This window comes from Tachypleus tridentatus, chromosome 5, assembly GCF_004210375.1.
Source record: "Tachypleus tridentatus isolate NWPU-2018 chromosome 5, ASM421037v1, whole genome shotgun sequence".
Taxonomy (NCBI): Eukaryota; Metazoa; Arthropoda; class Merostomata; order Xiphosura; family Limulidae; genus Tachypleus; species Tachypleus tridentatus.
Genome location: NC_134829.1, coordinates 23,564,848 through 23,583,578, shown reverse-complemented (window position 1 = coordinate 23,583,578; position 18,731 = coordinate 23,564,848). Strand labels below are relative to the sequence as shown.

General features: G+C 29.6%; 1 protein-coding gene across 1 annotated transcript; it reads right to left on the bottom strand.

Moving 5' to 3' along the window:
- Window positions 1-297: 297 nt before the first annotated feature.
- LOC143250717 (uncharacterized) lies at window positions 298-18,375 on the bottom strand. Its single transcript, XM_076501648.1, has 2 exons — window positions 18,143-18,375; window positions 298-2,075 (listed from the first exon to the last, which is right to left on the bottom strand). Exons 1-2 carry the CDS (start codon window positions 18,273-18,275, stop codon window positions 1,855-1,857), a joined length of 354 nt encoding a protein of 117 aa, XP_076357763.1. The 5' UTR covers window positions 18,276-18,375; the 3' UTR covers window positions 298-1,854.
- Between the last annotated feature and the right edge of the window lie 356 nt (window positions 18,376-18,731).

Sequence of the window (18,731 nt, the reverse complement as noted above, 5' to 3'; positions counted from 1 at the left end):
AAAGATAGATTCTCTGTCATGTTGTAGTAATAAAACATGGAAGTTCAGTATGCACAAGATACTCCTAACAGAAAATGTTTCACCTGCAAACAGACTTCCTTCCTTCTACATAATACTTCTTACATGAAATTACCAGTGTAAAAATGATACAATAAAAAAACAATCAAATTACAAAAGCAATACGTTTTTGGTAACAAATTCATATTATCTTTCTTAACCTTTATCAGGACACTTGGGGTCCATATCTTTCTTAACTAAGCTAAGATAATAATAAAAAAATGTCCAACAACAACTTAATTTCAAACTTTCTTCATACTTTATTTGAGCATAAATCTTTTAATCATTAAACCAAAACACTAAGAACAGAAAATGTAATAATTTAAAACATAATATGAAAGTTACACAAGTTGATTATTTAGCTGGATGACACTTCTCAGGAGCAGCTAACTGGCTGAGCTTGTCTGTGACTTTCTATACAGAGTTGGTAACTGTAAACTTTTAACAAATACTGCTAATTTTATTTTAATGTCTTGTCACATTTATTATCCTATTTTGATATTTAAGGTTTTGAAAATATTATTGAATTATTTTTCAAACTGTAGCTTTTCTTTTAAAAGGCTTAGTAGTTCAAGTTAGAGCATTCAAGGTAACTGTTTCAACATCTGCTTTCACAACTCAAATATTTAATGTTATATTTAACATACGTAGGGTTTTTGTTGTTTTTTTCAATTTCCATTGTTGATATGTAAAGCTTTTTTTTTAACCTATTCACTGCAGCTGAGATGTATTTATTTATATCCTAGAGCACTTGAAAACATGTCCCCAGCTGCAGTGAGAGGGTTAAAAAAATAAAAGCATTTCAAATATGAATTTTCTATTACTGTCCTTACTACTCCAAAGACATTAATTGAATACAATAACATTCAAAAAATAATTATTTCTCTCTTTCAATATTTCATTGATTGTCAACTTTTATATTCCAATACAAAACTATTCAAGATTTGGTGCAACAGGCTGTTCCCTGATGTTATGTAAAGTAATATGATTTATTGAACTATTTCTTGGATGCATTAATCTTGAAAATAACTAGATAAAATATTCAACAAACATTTTTCAATTTGTGAATTGATGTTCATATCCAACTTTTATAACCACAAAAGCTTTTAACAAACACTTCCATCACATTTTACAAAAATACAGAAAATAATTATTTGATTGAAAGACTTGTTTGACATTGCATAAGTACATTTTTTAGTGGTTTTTTTCAATTATTTGAAATGAACTTGCAAAATTAAATAAATGTTACATTGTCTGATAAACTTGTACAATACTGCAAAATTATATTTAACTTTTAAAACTTGTGACAAACACATATGAAACCCTTCACCTAAGACTTCAAATCTAAAAACACTGGTAATCACAGAACACAATTTCTATTACTGATTATTAAATATGTGTATATGTTCAAAATCACACTTTTTTTTTATATAACAGTATTGTGCTCACTGCACTCATGACTATGCACACACAGATAAATTAATAAAAATAAACTGCATTTGGAAATGTTTATACATTGTATCCCCATTACTCTCATACAAAACTGCATGGATACTAATTTATTGCACAATAATTATTGCACAATTAAAAATATATATTCACTAACATGATTGAAAGAAATATTTTAAGTGTTCTTTAATATCAACTGTTAACTAAATTTAATAAAACAAATAGTTGACCCACAACATCGACTGCAAGTCTACATATACACAGATCGTTCCATGCAGTCCACAAAATTTACCTTTAAGCATAAACAATACCAAACAGTTGTTGAAAAATATATCAGCACAACTTGATTCACATGTTGTTATAATTTTTTTGCACGTGAGCTTTATAAAACCTGAACCCAACATACATTAGTGCAATAAATCCATATGTTAAAGCAATCCCCCCAATAAAACTAGGTGCATCAAATCTTCGACTATGAGTAGGTGGAGCTGAAGTGGAGGAAAGAGTTGTTGAAGAGCTTTCTGTAAATGTTCCATTCATGGTTCCAGAATCCTCAAACTGAGTACTTCCTTCAAGCAGAAACCAAAATATTTATCACCTTAATTCATCCAGACATGACTAAAGTACAAACTTAAATTAGACTGTAATGAACATCTATTAAAATCCAACAAAAACAGGCTCTGTGTTACATTTATCAAAGATGTCTACTTAAGAAAACATTACAGTAAGTTCAATAAAGGCTTCTGATTGAAGAAACATTATACTAGAAGGAGTTTAAGTGTTAAACCTACACAATTTTCCATCTCAGGAATTTTGGGATAACTGTTAAAAGGAACTTTCTTGTAATGCTATACATATAAACCATATATGACAACTGTCTTTATAGTTTAACGGTGTGTCATTAGGTGACAAAATAATTTTGTTAATTCTTATTCATCGAACTTTTTGAAAAGTTATAAAGGAGTGCATTGTCAATTTGTTGTATATCAATGCAAGACATGTAAATGAGAAGTCTGGGAAAAGTATTAACACTTTTTCAACAAGCTTAGTATAATATACAAGTTCATCTACATTTAATCGTCTTTCAGTAAGTTTACAAGTTTTTGTACAGACTTTAATGAAATATTTTTACCAAAGATTTGCTTGTGAAATATTGTTTCATTACTAGTCTGAGTGCAAAGTGATTTCACATTATGATTAAAAACTATTCTTCATCCCAAAAATCTTAAATATTATTTACATAATCTTTAACACCTCCTAAATACATTTCAAATGATATGTATTCAGTAAGACTTTATATTTTATGTTATTTTTATATTCTAAGCATGAGGGGTCTGTCAACTGACCAACTTTGTAACCATCATAAAAATTTAGGAAATAAATATAAATATTTTTTTTATGCTAAAATTACTACATATTATAACACGAAAATGAAAATGTTTAGTCTAAGTAGCGTAAGTCTCATAAAATTACACATATATATATATTATTGTTTATTATATTGACCAGTCATACCAAGCTAACATAACTTGCATTGACAAGGAACACGTGCATTCATGTTACAATATTCAATAATATAAGATTCACCTTTAGTATTCTGTGTTGTTTAGTGGAATAGTATTTTGTAATATACAGTAACATTTCAATTATTATACATTATATATGAATTTAAATTACTATTTAGAAACAAATTAAGTTTATTTTTTTTAAATTTAGAATAATAAATAAATAATTGAAGCAAACAATTATCCTTTCTTCCTATGACCTTTGAACTTGGATGCTGCTGAACATAGGTTGCTAATCCTTTTAAATTTTGCATGTGAAGGATATAAAAAATTTTTAGGTTTTATATATACAATTAAATAACCAAAACATCATAAATAAGTATACTGATACCACAGAATTCCAGTACAACGTATTAAGCTTAGTAACTAAGATGTATTTGGATTTTTTAAAAAATATCAAACATCGAGCAGATTACAGACACAACCTACCTTCTTAAAATCTTGGTTCAAAAGGTAGCCTTTTAACAGGTTAAAATTGCTGAAAATGCCACTAGGGGCATTCTAAGCTGCTGATTGGTTATTAACATGTCATATATTGAAGTGTGTATAAGGGGTAGTTTCCAAAAATAGAAACAGGTAAATAGGGCCACTGTTTGATTCAGTACATAAGCTATATCTCAGCAAAATAAAAATATCTGATGTTCCTATTTCATATTCTATTGTGTTAATATTAAAGTTTTGACATCACAAACATCTTAAACTGTGCTGCATTCAACATACCACACAACTCACTAAAATCTAAATTCAAGTGTTCTTTTCATATTTACTTTTAAATTATGAAATTAACTCATATATAATATTAAAGTTTGAATTATAAGCTACAATTTGATTCCAATAATAGACAAATTCATAAAATAGTAGTTCAATAAAATTCTGAATGCAATTGAACAAATGCAATGACATGGCCTTTGACCCATGACCCGTTGTAAGAGGGTTAAGTCAGCAGTTATCAGCCAGTAAAGAAAACTTCAAAAAGCCAAAAATAATTTCAATTATGAACTGGATTACGACTGCCAAATAAGAAAATAAGATACGTTATAAATAAGATAGTCTTTCAGCCCATCATGTTCATTTGGTTGTTGATCCAAGGATCTCATCAAGCTATTATTTAAAGGATCCCAGAGACTTAACTTCAACAAGATGACTGGATAGCTTGTTCCAAAATTGCACTTCTCTTTGTGTCAAGGAATGCCTTCTACTGTTGATCCTAAATGTATCAGCAATTAATGTTCAAATGGCCTCAATATATGTTTTATATTTTTTTTGTTTTAATGCAATAAGTCCACAAGGCTTTTTTGTAGTCTGTTTTGAATGAGAAATTTTTTTAAACTTATATTAACAGTTTCTTGTACAATTATTTTATATCATTGTGCAGTAGATATTGTTTCTGTAAGACACATATTTATTTTTTATTTGTGGTACAACTGATAAAACAAACTTTAAAATGTTGAGTTGCTTCACATGGAAGTTTACATTTTCAGTCTTGTCTACCTTGTTTTACTCTCATCCTTGAATTAGGAAATACCTAGACTGGGAAAAACTTCCACATCCTCCTCATTCTCCAGACCTTGACCCATAATCATCTATTCCAAAGTTTGCAGAACTTATCTTGATGGAAAAAGAGCTTGGAATACATGATGTCAAAACAACCCTCTTTACATTCTTTTCCTCCAAACCCCATGAATTTTATAGAAGTGGCATTCAGAAGCTTGTAAATCATTGGAAGAAAGTAATTAATAATAACAGAACATACTTATTGAATAAATAACATTAAAAGTGTTTGAAATCTTTTCTCTTTTTCTGAACCTAAAAATCAGACATTACTTGAGGGATGACCTGATAAAAATGTCTAATGAAAAACTATGCATGAGAATTTACTAATAGCAGCATTCAATTATTTTCACATTGTTGAATTATCTTGGGAATAATCAGTTAATGGCTGAGGTTTTAATTGGATTGCTGTAGATTCTAGTTGATTTGATTTCAGAAAGCCTCAAAAACATTCTTAAGATTATAACCCAATCAAATAAAAACAGTGACATTTAAAGTTTCTTTTTGATACTATATGGTAGTGTCAGTACAGCTGATTGATTTTATTAAATTTTGAAAAGTATTACAAATATTGATTTACTTAGCTTTCATAATTTTTGGTAAAGAGCTATTAGAATAAATTCCTGATCATTAGTTTAATATGAACTTCAGAAGTTTGAAGATCTTTTTTTGAGTTTATGTGATTTAAAAAAAGCAAATAGGTTTATGCATACCAAACAGTTAGACACTCTAGGCATGTGATTTCTGACAAAATATGGTTAGAAATGGGCATACTTTCATAAGGGTTTTATTAATTACACTGAATTCAATTACTTATTGTTCATAAGGACTTTCTTGAATCAAGTATACTATAAATGTATCACATGTGTAGTTTTCACTTCAGTCAAATTTCCCAATTTTCACTGGTTCCTGAGAAATAAAAATGCCATATCATCAAAGGATTAAAACCAGTAATATTCTACAAAGCATTTTACCTCACATAAAGAACCTACTAATAATTAGAGAACCAAAGAAGGGCTTATCTATAAAAACTTGTGTTATTGTAGATCTTCACATATAGAAAATACTTTAAGGAGCATAATGCACCATATGGTTATTTATAAATACTTCATTAAAATAGGATAAGATAGTTTGAAAGGGTTGTAGAATTATTAACAGAAACATTAAATAATTCATCCAAATCAGGAATAAGGAACTCTCAACAGAGATTTAGGGTGAGAAATCAGCAATCTGCAGGTAGTATTAACCTAGGAACAGAAAAGAAACAACAAAACCCAGAAACATATTGAAGAATGATCCCTCAGTACCACATTGCTTGTACATCACTCCTGGCAATCAACAGATATAGAGACCTTTTGAAATTACAGATATTCTAAAAACAAGCTCAGAAAGAGTATTATCAGTATGAACAATTTACATAAAGAAACATTAGTTTTAATAACAACAGGTTATTGAAACAAGACATCAACAAGCAAACACATATGTTCAAAATTATGAGACTCAAACAGAAAATGCAAATGTTGTCATGCAGCCAACTGAGAAAAGCTGGATCAATTTAAATACTTCCTTCAAACCACTGCATTTTTAAATCCAGAAGTTACTTCCAACACCCAATTAAACAAGTAGTTTTGTTTTTCATAACTCTTCCTATTATTACAAAAAAAAAAAAAACTACTTTTCTGAAGTCAAACAAGTTGAAAAAAATCCAAAATGAGGAGATCAACACAGATGCAACAATATATCTCTAAGTCTTGAATGAAAACTATATGTAAATTCACAAATCCCTCAATCACAAATGTACTGAAATCAATGTAACAGTATCATTATATAACTTTTATCCATAATGGGAGCCCTGTAAAGTTAACTACTAGCTCTACAAAGGGTACAAAATATTCAAAATTTCAAGGGATTTTAAACTCCATAAACTGAAATGGTAGCAGCATTAACGAAATTTTTTTGGAGGGGTTATACATGTTGCACTGCAAAATTATAACTACACTTTAAAAACGAGATACAAGAGTGAATATATATGAAGTGTTTAGATTGAAAACACAGTGTACTCCATTCTCCATAGAAGTGAACTACCAATAGCATTTTACCAATTGTTTTTTAATATTATATAAAATCCTAAAAGTTATCTCCTACTTTTTCCTACAGGAAAGGCCTAGTAGATTTTTATGACATTTTAGTAATATTTGACCATCCCTTTTACAGCTAATATTTAACATTCTCTGTTAAACCACATGGCAAAAAGCATTTATTTATATTTATTCTGAGTTTTCACATAAACATTGGAAGAAAAAGATTTAAGTTATATTTCACACTTCATAAAACCAAGTTTATCTCTTGAATTCTGATACATCATTACATTTTGTTAATTTACTTATCACAAGTTCATACAAATTTTCTTTTATAATTATTCTTTATAATGTTTCATGTTTAGCCATCAAATTACTGATTTTTTTATACCATCCTCTACCAGTGAAGTCAACATCACCATGTTGAGTATATGTTTTGCTCTTAATGCCTGTTGTAATACTAATGGTGAAGAAATAGGTAAAATATATAGCTCTGTATGAAACTCCAAGGATGATGGAAATCATTTTGTAAATATTTTAAAGTCTCTCAACCTAATTTTCATTTATTTTGCTAAACTTGGCATTATTTCTTTTTGTTTTTCCTCTCTTCTTCTTCTCCAAGCTTCAACTTCTGAACCTTTCAGAAGTGATTATCTATATTTCTTTATAAGCAGTTAAAATGTTATTGGGTTGAGGAATAATTCGTGAGCGTTTTTTCAAGTTGAAAAAATATATTCATAAATGAAACGCTTTCGCAAAATATTTCATGTCATTTGGTAGATAATTGTTTGCTCTAATAGATGGTGTGTTTGATTTTCATATGTCTTTAATTTTTGCTTTCATTTTCAGCTCATTAAATTGACTGTCAAGTGGACAAAATCGAGCATTTTCGACACCATCTGCTTTTCGCATTTAATTTCTTGCAATTTCGTTTAAAACAATGCATACTATATACCTAGGTATTACATGAAATAAAGTATCATAATAAATGTTTTGGGTGTAATGTGTTCATGCATTGAAGTATTGTATAGTCTTGCATGTAATGCTTGAATGAAATTATTTAAAAACACTCACGAATTATTCCTCAACCTAATATAAAACTTTCTTCAAACCAGTAAAAATAAAGTTACAAAATTAAGAAAGCTTTGTGATATAGAATCAAGATCTTTATTACATTATTATGGTGCTATGGCATGTTGATGGATTAGTGACTGATGATGCACAGTTCCAGTTAGGTATTACACTGATTTACATTTAGATAAATATATGGTTATCAATTCAGATTTAGAATTCTCTACTGTTTAAATACTTTGATTATTATACAATTCCCCTTGGTTGTTGAAGAAAGACAATAAACAAAATGACATTGTGTACACACTGTATATTCTGCAAACAAGACAATATAGAACCTAATTATCAAATTACTACATCTGATGGTAGGTTACGAACAATAATTACTTTGAAGTGTGACTTAATGCTTAGAGAATTCAGTCAACCAAAGAGTAAGCATGAAAGTGAGCTTTTACATCAAGTTAAGATATTCAAATTAATATTTTAAACTTTACCATTCCAACACAAAGAAAACCAAAATCAACAACTTAACTATACTCTTAGAACTCAAGGTGCATTTGGCTTCCTTACCTGACTGGGAAAATCGGTCTTTAAATATTCAGAAATTTTAAATAAGAATTATTTGTTCAACATTACATTTAGAACAAAGATGCTGGTTTGTCCTTTTACAACTGAAAGATTTTATTTCTTTTATAATTTTAAATAAAGCTAGTCAGATTATTTGTGTTTCTGCTTGTTGGGGTTTGTACATTTGTTCAATTTTGCCAAAGCTACATGAGAGCTATCTGAACTAGTCATCCCTATATTTATACTGACAGCTTGAAGGAAACAAACTAGTCAGGAAATTCCACAGCCAGCACTGGACTACATTTTTCTGACACAATGATTGAATTTGACTATCACCATTGTAGCAGATCCACAATTAAGATATTAGACTGTGCCATGGAAATATTAAATATAAGTTTTAAGAAATTATAATTTCACTGTATAAATCACTGGTTAGGCCTTATCTTGAGTATTACTTTCAGTTTTCAGCTCCTTTTCTTCAAAAACAGAGTGAATTATTGTAGCTAGTTCAAAGAACTACTACTATAATGATACCTGAGGTGGAAATGTTGTCATAAGAAGATTTCTTTTAAGATCTCTGAAATTATTTACTCTTGTGTTATAGTTGATGTGATTAAGGTGTTCAAGATTACACTATGTAACAAAATTTTTACTTTTTCTGTCCTGGACAGAAAGTGTTATTTCCCAATTCCTTATACCTAAAGTAAATGGAAAAGACCTATTTTTCTCTTCAAATTTGGTTTTGTGACCTGGGAGCATATAACGAAAGCATGATGGAAGACTATATTTGGGGGCTCATACATGAAAGTAATTTACATTACAGTCGTAAATCTCGAAAAACTACTCACTTCTAAACATTTTTGCATAACTTTAGTATAAATACATGTAATTCTTGATTCATATGTTGTTTTATTCAGACCTTATGTAAATGAAAATGTGCAAATTTGCCCATTTTACATAGAAAATAGGTTAATTTCTATATTTCATTATCCAGGTCACAAAAGCAAAGTTTGAAGGGAATAATGGCCATTTTCTGTACTTTTACAACATAAGCAATTAAGAAATAACACATACTATCCAGGAACAAAATTTATGTTACATAGTGTTATTAAAGTAACTGATAGTGTTTACGCATCACCTTTCTCTGTACTTAAGGTGAGAATGGAAACACAACTACCAATTCTGGTACAGTAAGAATCATGTTCAACTAAGATAGTTTTAATTTTCTAATATAATGATTAATTTTTAAATTGAGTTGCCTTCAGATATGGTGGCTTGATAAATATTTAATTAATTGATAAGGGTTGACTTCAAATTGTTTGATTTTTTTTTAATTTAGTGGATGGGACAGCTAAAGTGGACCAATAGGTCCTAGTTGTCCTTAATTTTTATGTTAACTGCAATGAAAACAACTTTCCAAAACTTTTTTGAAACACCTTTTCCTTTGATAACAACAAATTTCTAGGAAGTGTCAATTCATAACATATCCATTACATATTTGTTCTAATGACACATTGTAATGTACAACACAAAATCTTAACATTCTGGCCATAAAATTAAAATATCTGAAAGATCAAAATGTTTCCTCTAATTCTTTTTTTACAGACAGTACTTCTTAGCTTCCACAATTGCTTCCTTAAACTCTTAATTTCAGACCTCAACAACTTCCATTTTACAGGAAATCCTAATATTTTTATAAAGTGTATTCAATTTTCCCAATAACATAAACAAATACTTTCATCAGTAGTAATGACTGAATTTCCCATTTATTATCAATCGTGTTATCACTGAATTAGTTCTTGATCACTCTCATCTTGCTTCTAAATTCAAATAAATGTTTCCCTAAAAACATAGGAAGAGCTGTACAACTAATCTTAAAATAAAGATTACATAATAATTGGCATGGTCAAAAGAATAAGTTGTTTTGTACAGATCTCTCATTATCTCTCAGTACTAGGGACAAAGTCCAAAGAAAAATTTTTTCTGTAGGTTCTTTACTTCTGTAGGTTAAAAAAAACAAATCCCTCACAACATGAAGAATCCTTTCTTCATTATTATTCTACATAAATTAAGTAAGCCTATTTTTAGTATCAATATAACTAACTTGTTTGTCCTTATACTAATAGATATGAAAATCCTGATTGAAAAAGCCCTACAAAATAGGGGTACACATCTTTCTATTGTTAGGCAACTAAGTATAATTATATTTTTATAGCTTGAGTTCTTTCAAACCTTGATTGAATGAATTTATGAACAGAATTAAAATTAATAGACTCTAATCATCTCACTCGATTCCTATATTTTGATAACTTTTGTAATACCGCACAAGCATATAAAAAATTTATCAGTTTGAATAAGCACAAATATCAAAGATTTACTAAATTAACACAAAGAAGTTATCATGCAAAAAATATACTAATTAATAACAACAGGATCTTAAACCCTTGTGTTTATTCAAAAGATAAAAATATTCACAACCAAATGTTATTTGCCTTTAAAAAATTGAAATACAAATTTTTGCATAATTATTAGAACACTAATGAACACATCATATTTAAATATTATCTTAAAATAACAATACAAATGCTGGCATAAACAGAAACCTGAACTATTTATACAGTAAATTATTTTATCTCTGCTTGCTACAGTGCATTGCACACAAAAAAATAATGCCACTGAACACAACAAAGTACAAAACAAACATCTTGTGAAACAAAGTGCTAGTTTGTTTTTAGCATTATCAAAGCTCTACACATCTAACTTACAGTTTCTTTCCAAAATATAATTTTACAGTAGTCTTATTCTCAGTAAACATCTAAAAAAATATTTAGGAGTTCTTCTAAATTTATCTTTAGGTGTTACAAAACATCTTGGACAGATAAAAATTTATCTGGCTACAAAATTTGTTCTGTAATACACTTTGTTTGAACAACTGGGGCAAATATCTTTTAGCCCTGCCCTCAAAACTTCCTCCTTGAAAAAGGTTCAAAGGAAAAAGAGCAAATGTAAAAAAGTAATGGCAAAAAAACAAACATAAATGGACAGTGCTATATCTCTCCTCTGATCAACACAGACAAGGATATCGATATAGCAACAAAAGACTAAACTCTCAGATTACCTATTGACTTATATGCATGCAGGTTCATATATCTTTATTACAAACTGAAGAACTCACTCTTGGTGGAAATAGAGGGAAGCTCTTATAAGTAATATCCTTCAAGTTACTCAAACAGTATATAAACTGTCAGAGTTTCAGCAAAATATGGTTATTTACCATGTAATACACGAATAAAATATGAATATTTATAATTCAATGATGCCTCTTTAGTGCCACATTCAGGAAACTTATTCCTAATAAAGTTTAATTTCAAGCTGTTGAATATTCATGTTTTTCTTCAGGAGTTAGTTGAATTTATACACCAGTAAGTTTGTGATAAAAAGACTAATGATTATGAAAATATTAAAGTTTATGGAATTTCATCAAAATAATATAAAACATTTCATGGTTGCACTTGTAAACCTGCTTTATGACCTTACTGCAGTCCTGTTTGTCAAACTGTTTAACATATTTCTTTCTGTTAATCAAAATTTCTATTAATTAAGTTGAAATAAATAGAATAATAATAATACATTTATAGAAATGTAACACATAAAACAACAGTCAAAACTGAAATTATGATGAGCGAGAATTTTAAACATTTTAAATATCTTGTTTTGTAAAAATATTCCATATGCACATATAAACAAAAGACACGAGTGCAACTGACACTCCAGCAGATTTACACAAATGACAGATAAAAGAGGGAAAGAAGAGAGGAAGAAAAGACAAAAAAAGGAGTGAAGAGATGTAAGGAAGAGGAATATGGAGAGAGAGAGAAAAAAAATAGGCTTAAAATACCAGTTCTCACTGATTAACCCTGAAATAGAAAAAGGTTCCCATTACTTATCCTTGACTTCTGGATTAAACAATTTTCCCATCTGCAGGTATTTTTATTTTTAACCACACAGAAAACTTTGAACAATCATAAACAAAATTTTGACTGAGCTCAGCTACACATTACAGTTTCTAACCAATCAAAATTAAACAGCATTTAGTGGGACTTCTTAACAAGAAAGTGGTAAGAAATACTAGAGCTGAATGTCATAAAGCAAAGGTGGGTATTAACACACTTGCAGTTATGGTTTTATTTTGATTATTAGCTCCATTTTATGTAGTTGCCCCAATCCAAAAATGCTTCTGGTGTGCCTTGATATGTGGCAATTCAACACTAAGTCTACCAGTATCAATCATTAACATTAAAAAGTGGAAATACCTATTTGTCACACAAAATGTTATATTCAAAATATAGAAACTACAACACATTTCTTAAAACAAACTGTAAATCTTGTTTTAAAAAAATGAATTCATAATCCTGTCACTGGTAAAACAACTATTAAAGAGCTAGAAAATGTGTAAAAATGTTAAAATTATCTTTGCTCTTTTTATTTATATCAATGACAGAGATGAAGGAATGCCAATAAAATTTACTTAAAATTGCTGATGATTGTAAAATCTTGTGTGCTGAAGACAGTGACATCACTGCTGCTGCATCTTATAATGATTCAGATCACCTGGTGTGTTAAGCAAATAAATAGCAGATGGTTTGTAGTTATGATAAATGCAACATAATGCATGTACGTTACTGCAATTTGAATCTTATGCATTATTTTGCTAGGAATAGGCTTAAAAGACTGATAAACCAAGACATCAAGATCTTTATTTCCATGACACTGTTAAGGTTATTTCAATGATATTGGTAGTGCTAAGCAAAAAATTATTTTAGATTGTATCTATAGAAGTAATTAATACAAGTCTAAAATAGGTTATAATTTCACTATGTGATCATTGATTAAGCCACATTTGGAGTACTGTATTCAGTCTTAAGTTCCTCAGGAAAGCAAATAAATTGTTGAAAAAGGTTCAAAGGAGGGATATTAGGTTGACACCTGTAATGGAGAGTTTGTCATAAGAAGAGAGGTTAAGATACCTGAAACTGGTTTCTTGAAGAAAATTAAAAAATAATTGAAAAGGATCTGATTGTTAAGGGAACTGTTAGTTTTGATGCATTATTATTTTTCATACTTAATAATGAGACTAGTAGGACTGAGGGTCAAATACATCTTTTGTTTTTTTTAATAGGATAGTTGGGTTTTAGAATGGGATGCTTTCAGATCTAGTGGGAGTAATAAATGTAAATAAAGGCTAGATGAATATCTGAATGATAAGTTGGAATTAAATGTGTGCATCTTTTTTATCTCTATAGGTGTAAAGAATAGGTTGGCTCATTGGATAGAAAACTGTATGAAAGAAAGCAAAGAGTTGTTGTAAGAAGTTTGTTTTAAATTTTGTGCAAAGCTACACAAGGGCTATCTGCACTTGTTGTATGAAGAGTTCAGTCAATCTAGGGTACCTCAAGGCTCAGTATCAGTACCTTTACTATTTTTAACTTACTTCATTAGAAGTATTGGTATCCAACACTTTCAGAGAAAAATAAAGGTGGGCTTCAATTTTTACTTATTCAAAGAGTAGATATGAAACTTTAATTGGTCAAATAGTTCCTTGTTGCTCATTAGTTATGTTAAATTTGCTGAATATGAATATATTCTTAATAAACTTTTATGTTAAAACTAGAGACAAAATTCTAAATGGTTAAAGAAAAGTAGTATATTTCCAATAAAAAGTAAACAAAGGCTTTTCAAAAATATTAAAATCACTATTGAAGTGAAAGATGCCTTAAAATACACAAAAACAGATTAAGAAGGCTAATGCTGAGGCTAAAATGAAGTTTAATTTACAGAGTTTTAAGGTGTCAAAGAAAATACTGGACTTAAAGTGGAAGTAGAGTCTGTTGACACTGAATTAGATTCAAATGACTTCAGTTCAGTTTGTTTGCTTCTAAAAATGTGGTAACTCTTCATACTTGCCTTGCATACAAATATGCCAAGTTTACTTGGAAATAGAATTTGTTCTTGTGGTTCACTTCTGCATTTTGTTAGCACTCAAGTTCTTTCAATGTTCACATTCAGGTTACTCTAGTTAAACAAACTTCTTTCACCAAACAGACTGAGACTACCTTGTCTAATGACCTCTGTTTAGTTCAAATGCCAAACAAATTTTGTTCTTGACATTGTTCAATAAATGATCTAAAATGAGGACAAGGAAAGCCCTAGTGCAAACAGGTCCTTTGATAATAAATGGAAACCTTAGTGTTGATGTGAAGTACATAACACAAGTGTTAAACAACTTTTGGTCTAACATTTTTACTTAAGCTGTTTAATAAAGTTAAAGGGACAAAAAGAGCTAACTCTACTTAGATATTATTGAAGGAAATTATATTTTTGAAAAGCTCAGAAATGTTAGATATAGTAAATCTCCTGGTCTTAAAAAGATTTATCTAAAAACCAATGTAAGAGATTTAAAGTTAAATCTTTGTGAAGTTTTTATCATATTATGCACAGAAGATGTTGATCTTGATTGCGAGGTCACTAATGCAACTTCTTTTTTTAAATAGGTCTAGAGAACTCCCACAAAATTGCACACTAATGAGCCTGCTTTCTGTTCTCAGTGAACTTTAGAATCTACTACCAAGGTTCATTGTGAAAGTACCATGTAATTTGAGTACAAATTCTCAGCATGTATATAAAGAAGGTTTATTAATTCCACAAGTCTCTTGCATTTCTTTGGATCAGGGTACATTTCTTGATGTTGTATTTCTTGCCTTCCAAATAGATTTTCATAAAGTTTTTCACAATAGTTTGGTTAATAACTTACTCTTACAGAATTGAATAAAACTCAAAAGGTGAGTTAAAAATTGGCTTTAAAGTAGAAAACAAAACATTATAAGCTGGTCCCATTCTGACAAGGAATATGTAATTACTAATACTGAAGCCCTTCAGGGGTTTACTTTGCAGTATTTATTGTTTAATATCCATGAAAATATCATGGATTAATATATGAGTAGTAAGATTTCTAAGCTCTGCTGATAATACTATATTGGTGAGTATAATTTATTTCATTGGAAAATACTTCTAAATGAAGAAAAATGGTAGATAACCTTGCTTAATGGATTTACTTGAGAAATAAATCTTAACACTAGTTGATACAAAGTGATGAATTTAGGATGTACGAAATATTTTGAGCAGTCTTATTTTTTGTGCTTACAAAATATTAATACAATGGAGTCTGGTGTTATGATTCATAAAAACTTCAAATTATCAGCTAAATATTCACAAGCGGTAAAAAAGAGTAAATGAGGTTGTGTGTCTGTAAAACTATTGATTTCAGGAGTTTATCATTACTTTGTATAAACTCTTCTGAAGTATAGTGTTCAATTTTAGTCTCTTATAATAATGCTGATTTATTTAACGTTTAATGAAAAGCTTCCAAATCAATCCTAGTGTAAAACATAACTATTAAAAAGACTCCAAAATTTGAACATATCTTTGAATGTTACATGATTCACACATTTAAAATCATTAGAAGCTTGAATAATATACTCAGGGTAGAATAAGATGTGGAATGAAGTTATGCTAGGTTTTCAAAGAGAAAACTTTCACTTGTATCCTACAAATATAGTATTTTATACATGATTAAGAAACAAGTTACTAAACAGATCTAAATAAAATTGTTTGATTAAAACAGAATGCAGGTTAGAAGGATTATAGAACTTTAAGAATAAACAAGGCCCACTGAATACCTTGCTAGTGATATGCATGTTCAAGTGCCTGAGGAAAGATACAACCTGGGCATACTGGATCAAACACTACAAGATTCCAAATTTTAAAACAACAACAACTTCAATCATTGAATATTATCTAGACAAAATCCTATTAAAATCCAACACAGTAGAAGAAATATGCATAACTTATTGATGCTCAGGTGAATCCACGTTGGTCATTATTAAGTAGTTTTTCCTATTCATTGCTAGATTTATTACTATGAAATAGTTTGCTAGATGATGTGATGATACCTTTAAATTATATTTATAATTTTACAGGTTTTGATGGTTCAAAAAGAGATCTTTCAAGAATAGTTTTATGAATGGAAGGGTTATCTGTTTTATCTTTGGGAAAAAAAAAATGGAATGAAGTGATCTTATTTCTGTTTACAATATTATCAAAAGGGATCAATAGGATAAAGGCTTCCAAATTAATTTTGATTAATGAAAATATATTTACACATAAATATAAGATTTGAAAAAGGCAGACTAGAATGCAGCTGACAATTATATTCTTCTAACAAGGTGATTAGTTTATGAAATGATTTTATATCAGCAATAATGGAGAACAACTAACTTCCTAGAATGGTAAACCAAGGATGGAATTAACCTTTTAAATTACTACTTTTCTCAAGGGCCTGATTTGCAGACAGCATTGAAGTGAAAAACCAAACTGACCACTGTTGTTTGTATGATATATGAAGGATTATATTTACCCTTTACTTCAGGTTCAACTGTTGTTTTTTGCAGGTGGAAGCAGTAAGACAAAATACCTTTCATTACATTGTTTTTTTATGTTCACCCAAGGAAACAACCCTAAATAAACATGTACTACTCCCTTAAAAATACCAACACCAGAGTGAAGTCTTGTTTTTAATTCCTGCTTATTCTGTGCTTTACTGGATACTATCCTAAACCTATATTTCTCCATAATATAACAATGTTTAGAAACAACATTTTATCCATAGTAACCCTCTTCTCAACCCTTTCCAGCAATTCAATGTATGTCCTTCCTAATGTAAGGAACCCAAGACTGAAAACAATACTCCAAATGTGACCTAACCAGTAAAATTATAATTTCTAAGGCTTATATTCAATGCTTTTGTAAATAAAACCTAAAATCTTACTTGCCCTATCACTAGCAATAGCAAACTGCTTGGATGGCTAAAGAGACTGATCAACCATTACTCCAAGATCCCTTTCTTTCATAACACTGTTAATATTATTCCCATCCAAATTATATTTAAATTATGATAACCCATATGTATTATCTTGCATTTTAACATAACTGAAACCAATCTGCCACTTCTATATCCAACTCACTAAATTATCTAAATCCTTTTTATAAATCAGCACACTCTCTTAACTGCTAGCAACACCAATCAGTCTGCAAATTTAAGTATTTTATTGACAATTTCTTCATTTGTGTTATTGATGTAATACAAAATGAGCAAAGGTTCTAAGGCTGGGCCCCAATATACCCTTACTATGTTAAATTAATCCAGTTAGAAACTCCATTTATAACAACATTGTGCTTTCTTCCATTCAATCACTCTTCTATCCAATTAGCTAACTTACACAGATAATTTTTACAAGCCTTTCATATCGCACCTTATCAAAAACTTTCCAAGAATCAAAATATACAAAAACTACTCTGTCACCCTCATCTACATATGCAGTAACCTTTTCAAAGAATATCAAAGGATTTGCAATTTTCAAGGCAAGATTCTTCCTTAATGAAATCATGCTAACTATTCAATAAAATTATAAACGTTGTTAAGCGACTTTCCAAAACTTTTCCTATAATAGTCCTTATATTACTGGAACAATTTTTATTACCACTCTCGAAAACAGAAGCAACTTTTAAACAACTACCAATCCTCTGGCACCTCACACTATTCAAGGACATAATATAGATTGACCACATTTTTTTCCAAAATCAATTATTATTAGCGAATGTACCTTCTAAATAACGTATCTCCCTACTAATACTAAACTGAATGTGTCGTAAACTATTACTAAAAGTTTATTCTACTTCACTACTTACTTTCGATAGAATTATATTCAAGATTTTCCAAAGGTAACGAACCAGATTTGTCACTTGAACTTAAACTATATTGTATGAAACAAATCACAAATAAAAAAACTACTTTAAAACTTATGGCAAACGATACACCCATTTTTGCAATACCGTTCGATATCAAAATTTTGATATGACAATCTTACAGTTATTTATCGTGCGAACAGTAAATATTAAGTAAACACACTCACCCCAAAGAATCACGTTAGAATTTTAGGCGCGACCCCTAGCGAAATCTAATATTAAAAACATACATAAAAACATATATATACATATAACATTGTTTGTTTGTTTTTAATTTCGCGCAAAGCTACTCGATGGTTGTTGTTTTGAATTTAGCACAAAGCTACTCAATGGACAATCTGTGCTCTACCCACCACAGGTATCGAAACCTGTTTTTTAGTGTTGTAAGTCCGCAGACATACCGCTGAGCCACTGAGGGGCGCTACTCGAGGGCTATCTGTGCTAGCCGTCCATAATTTAGTAGTGTAAGACTAGAGGGAAGGTAGCTAGTCATCACCACCCCCCAACTCTTGGGCTACTCTTTTACCAACGA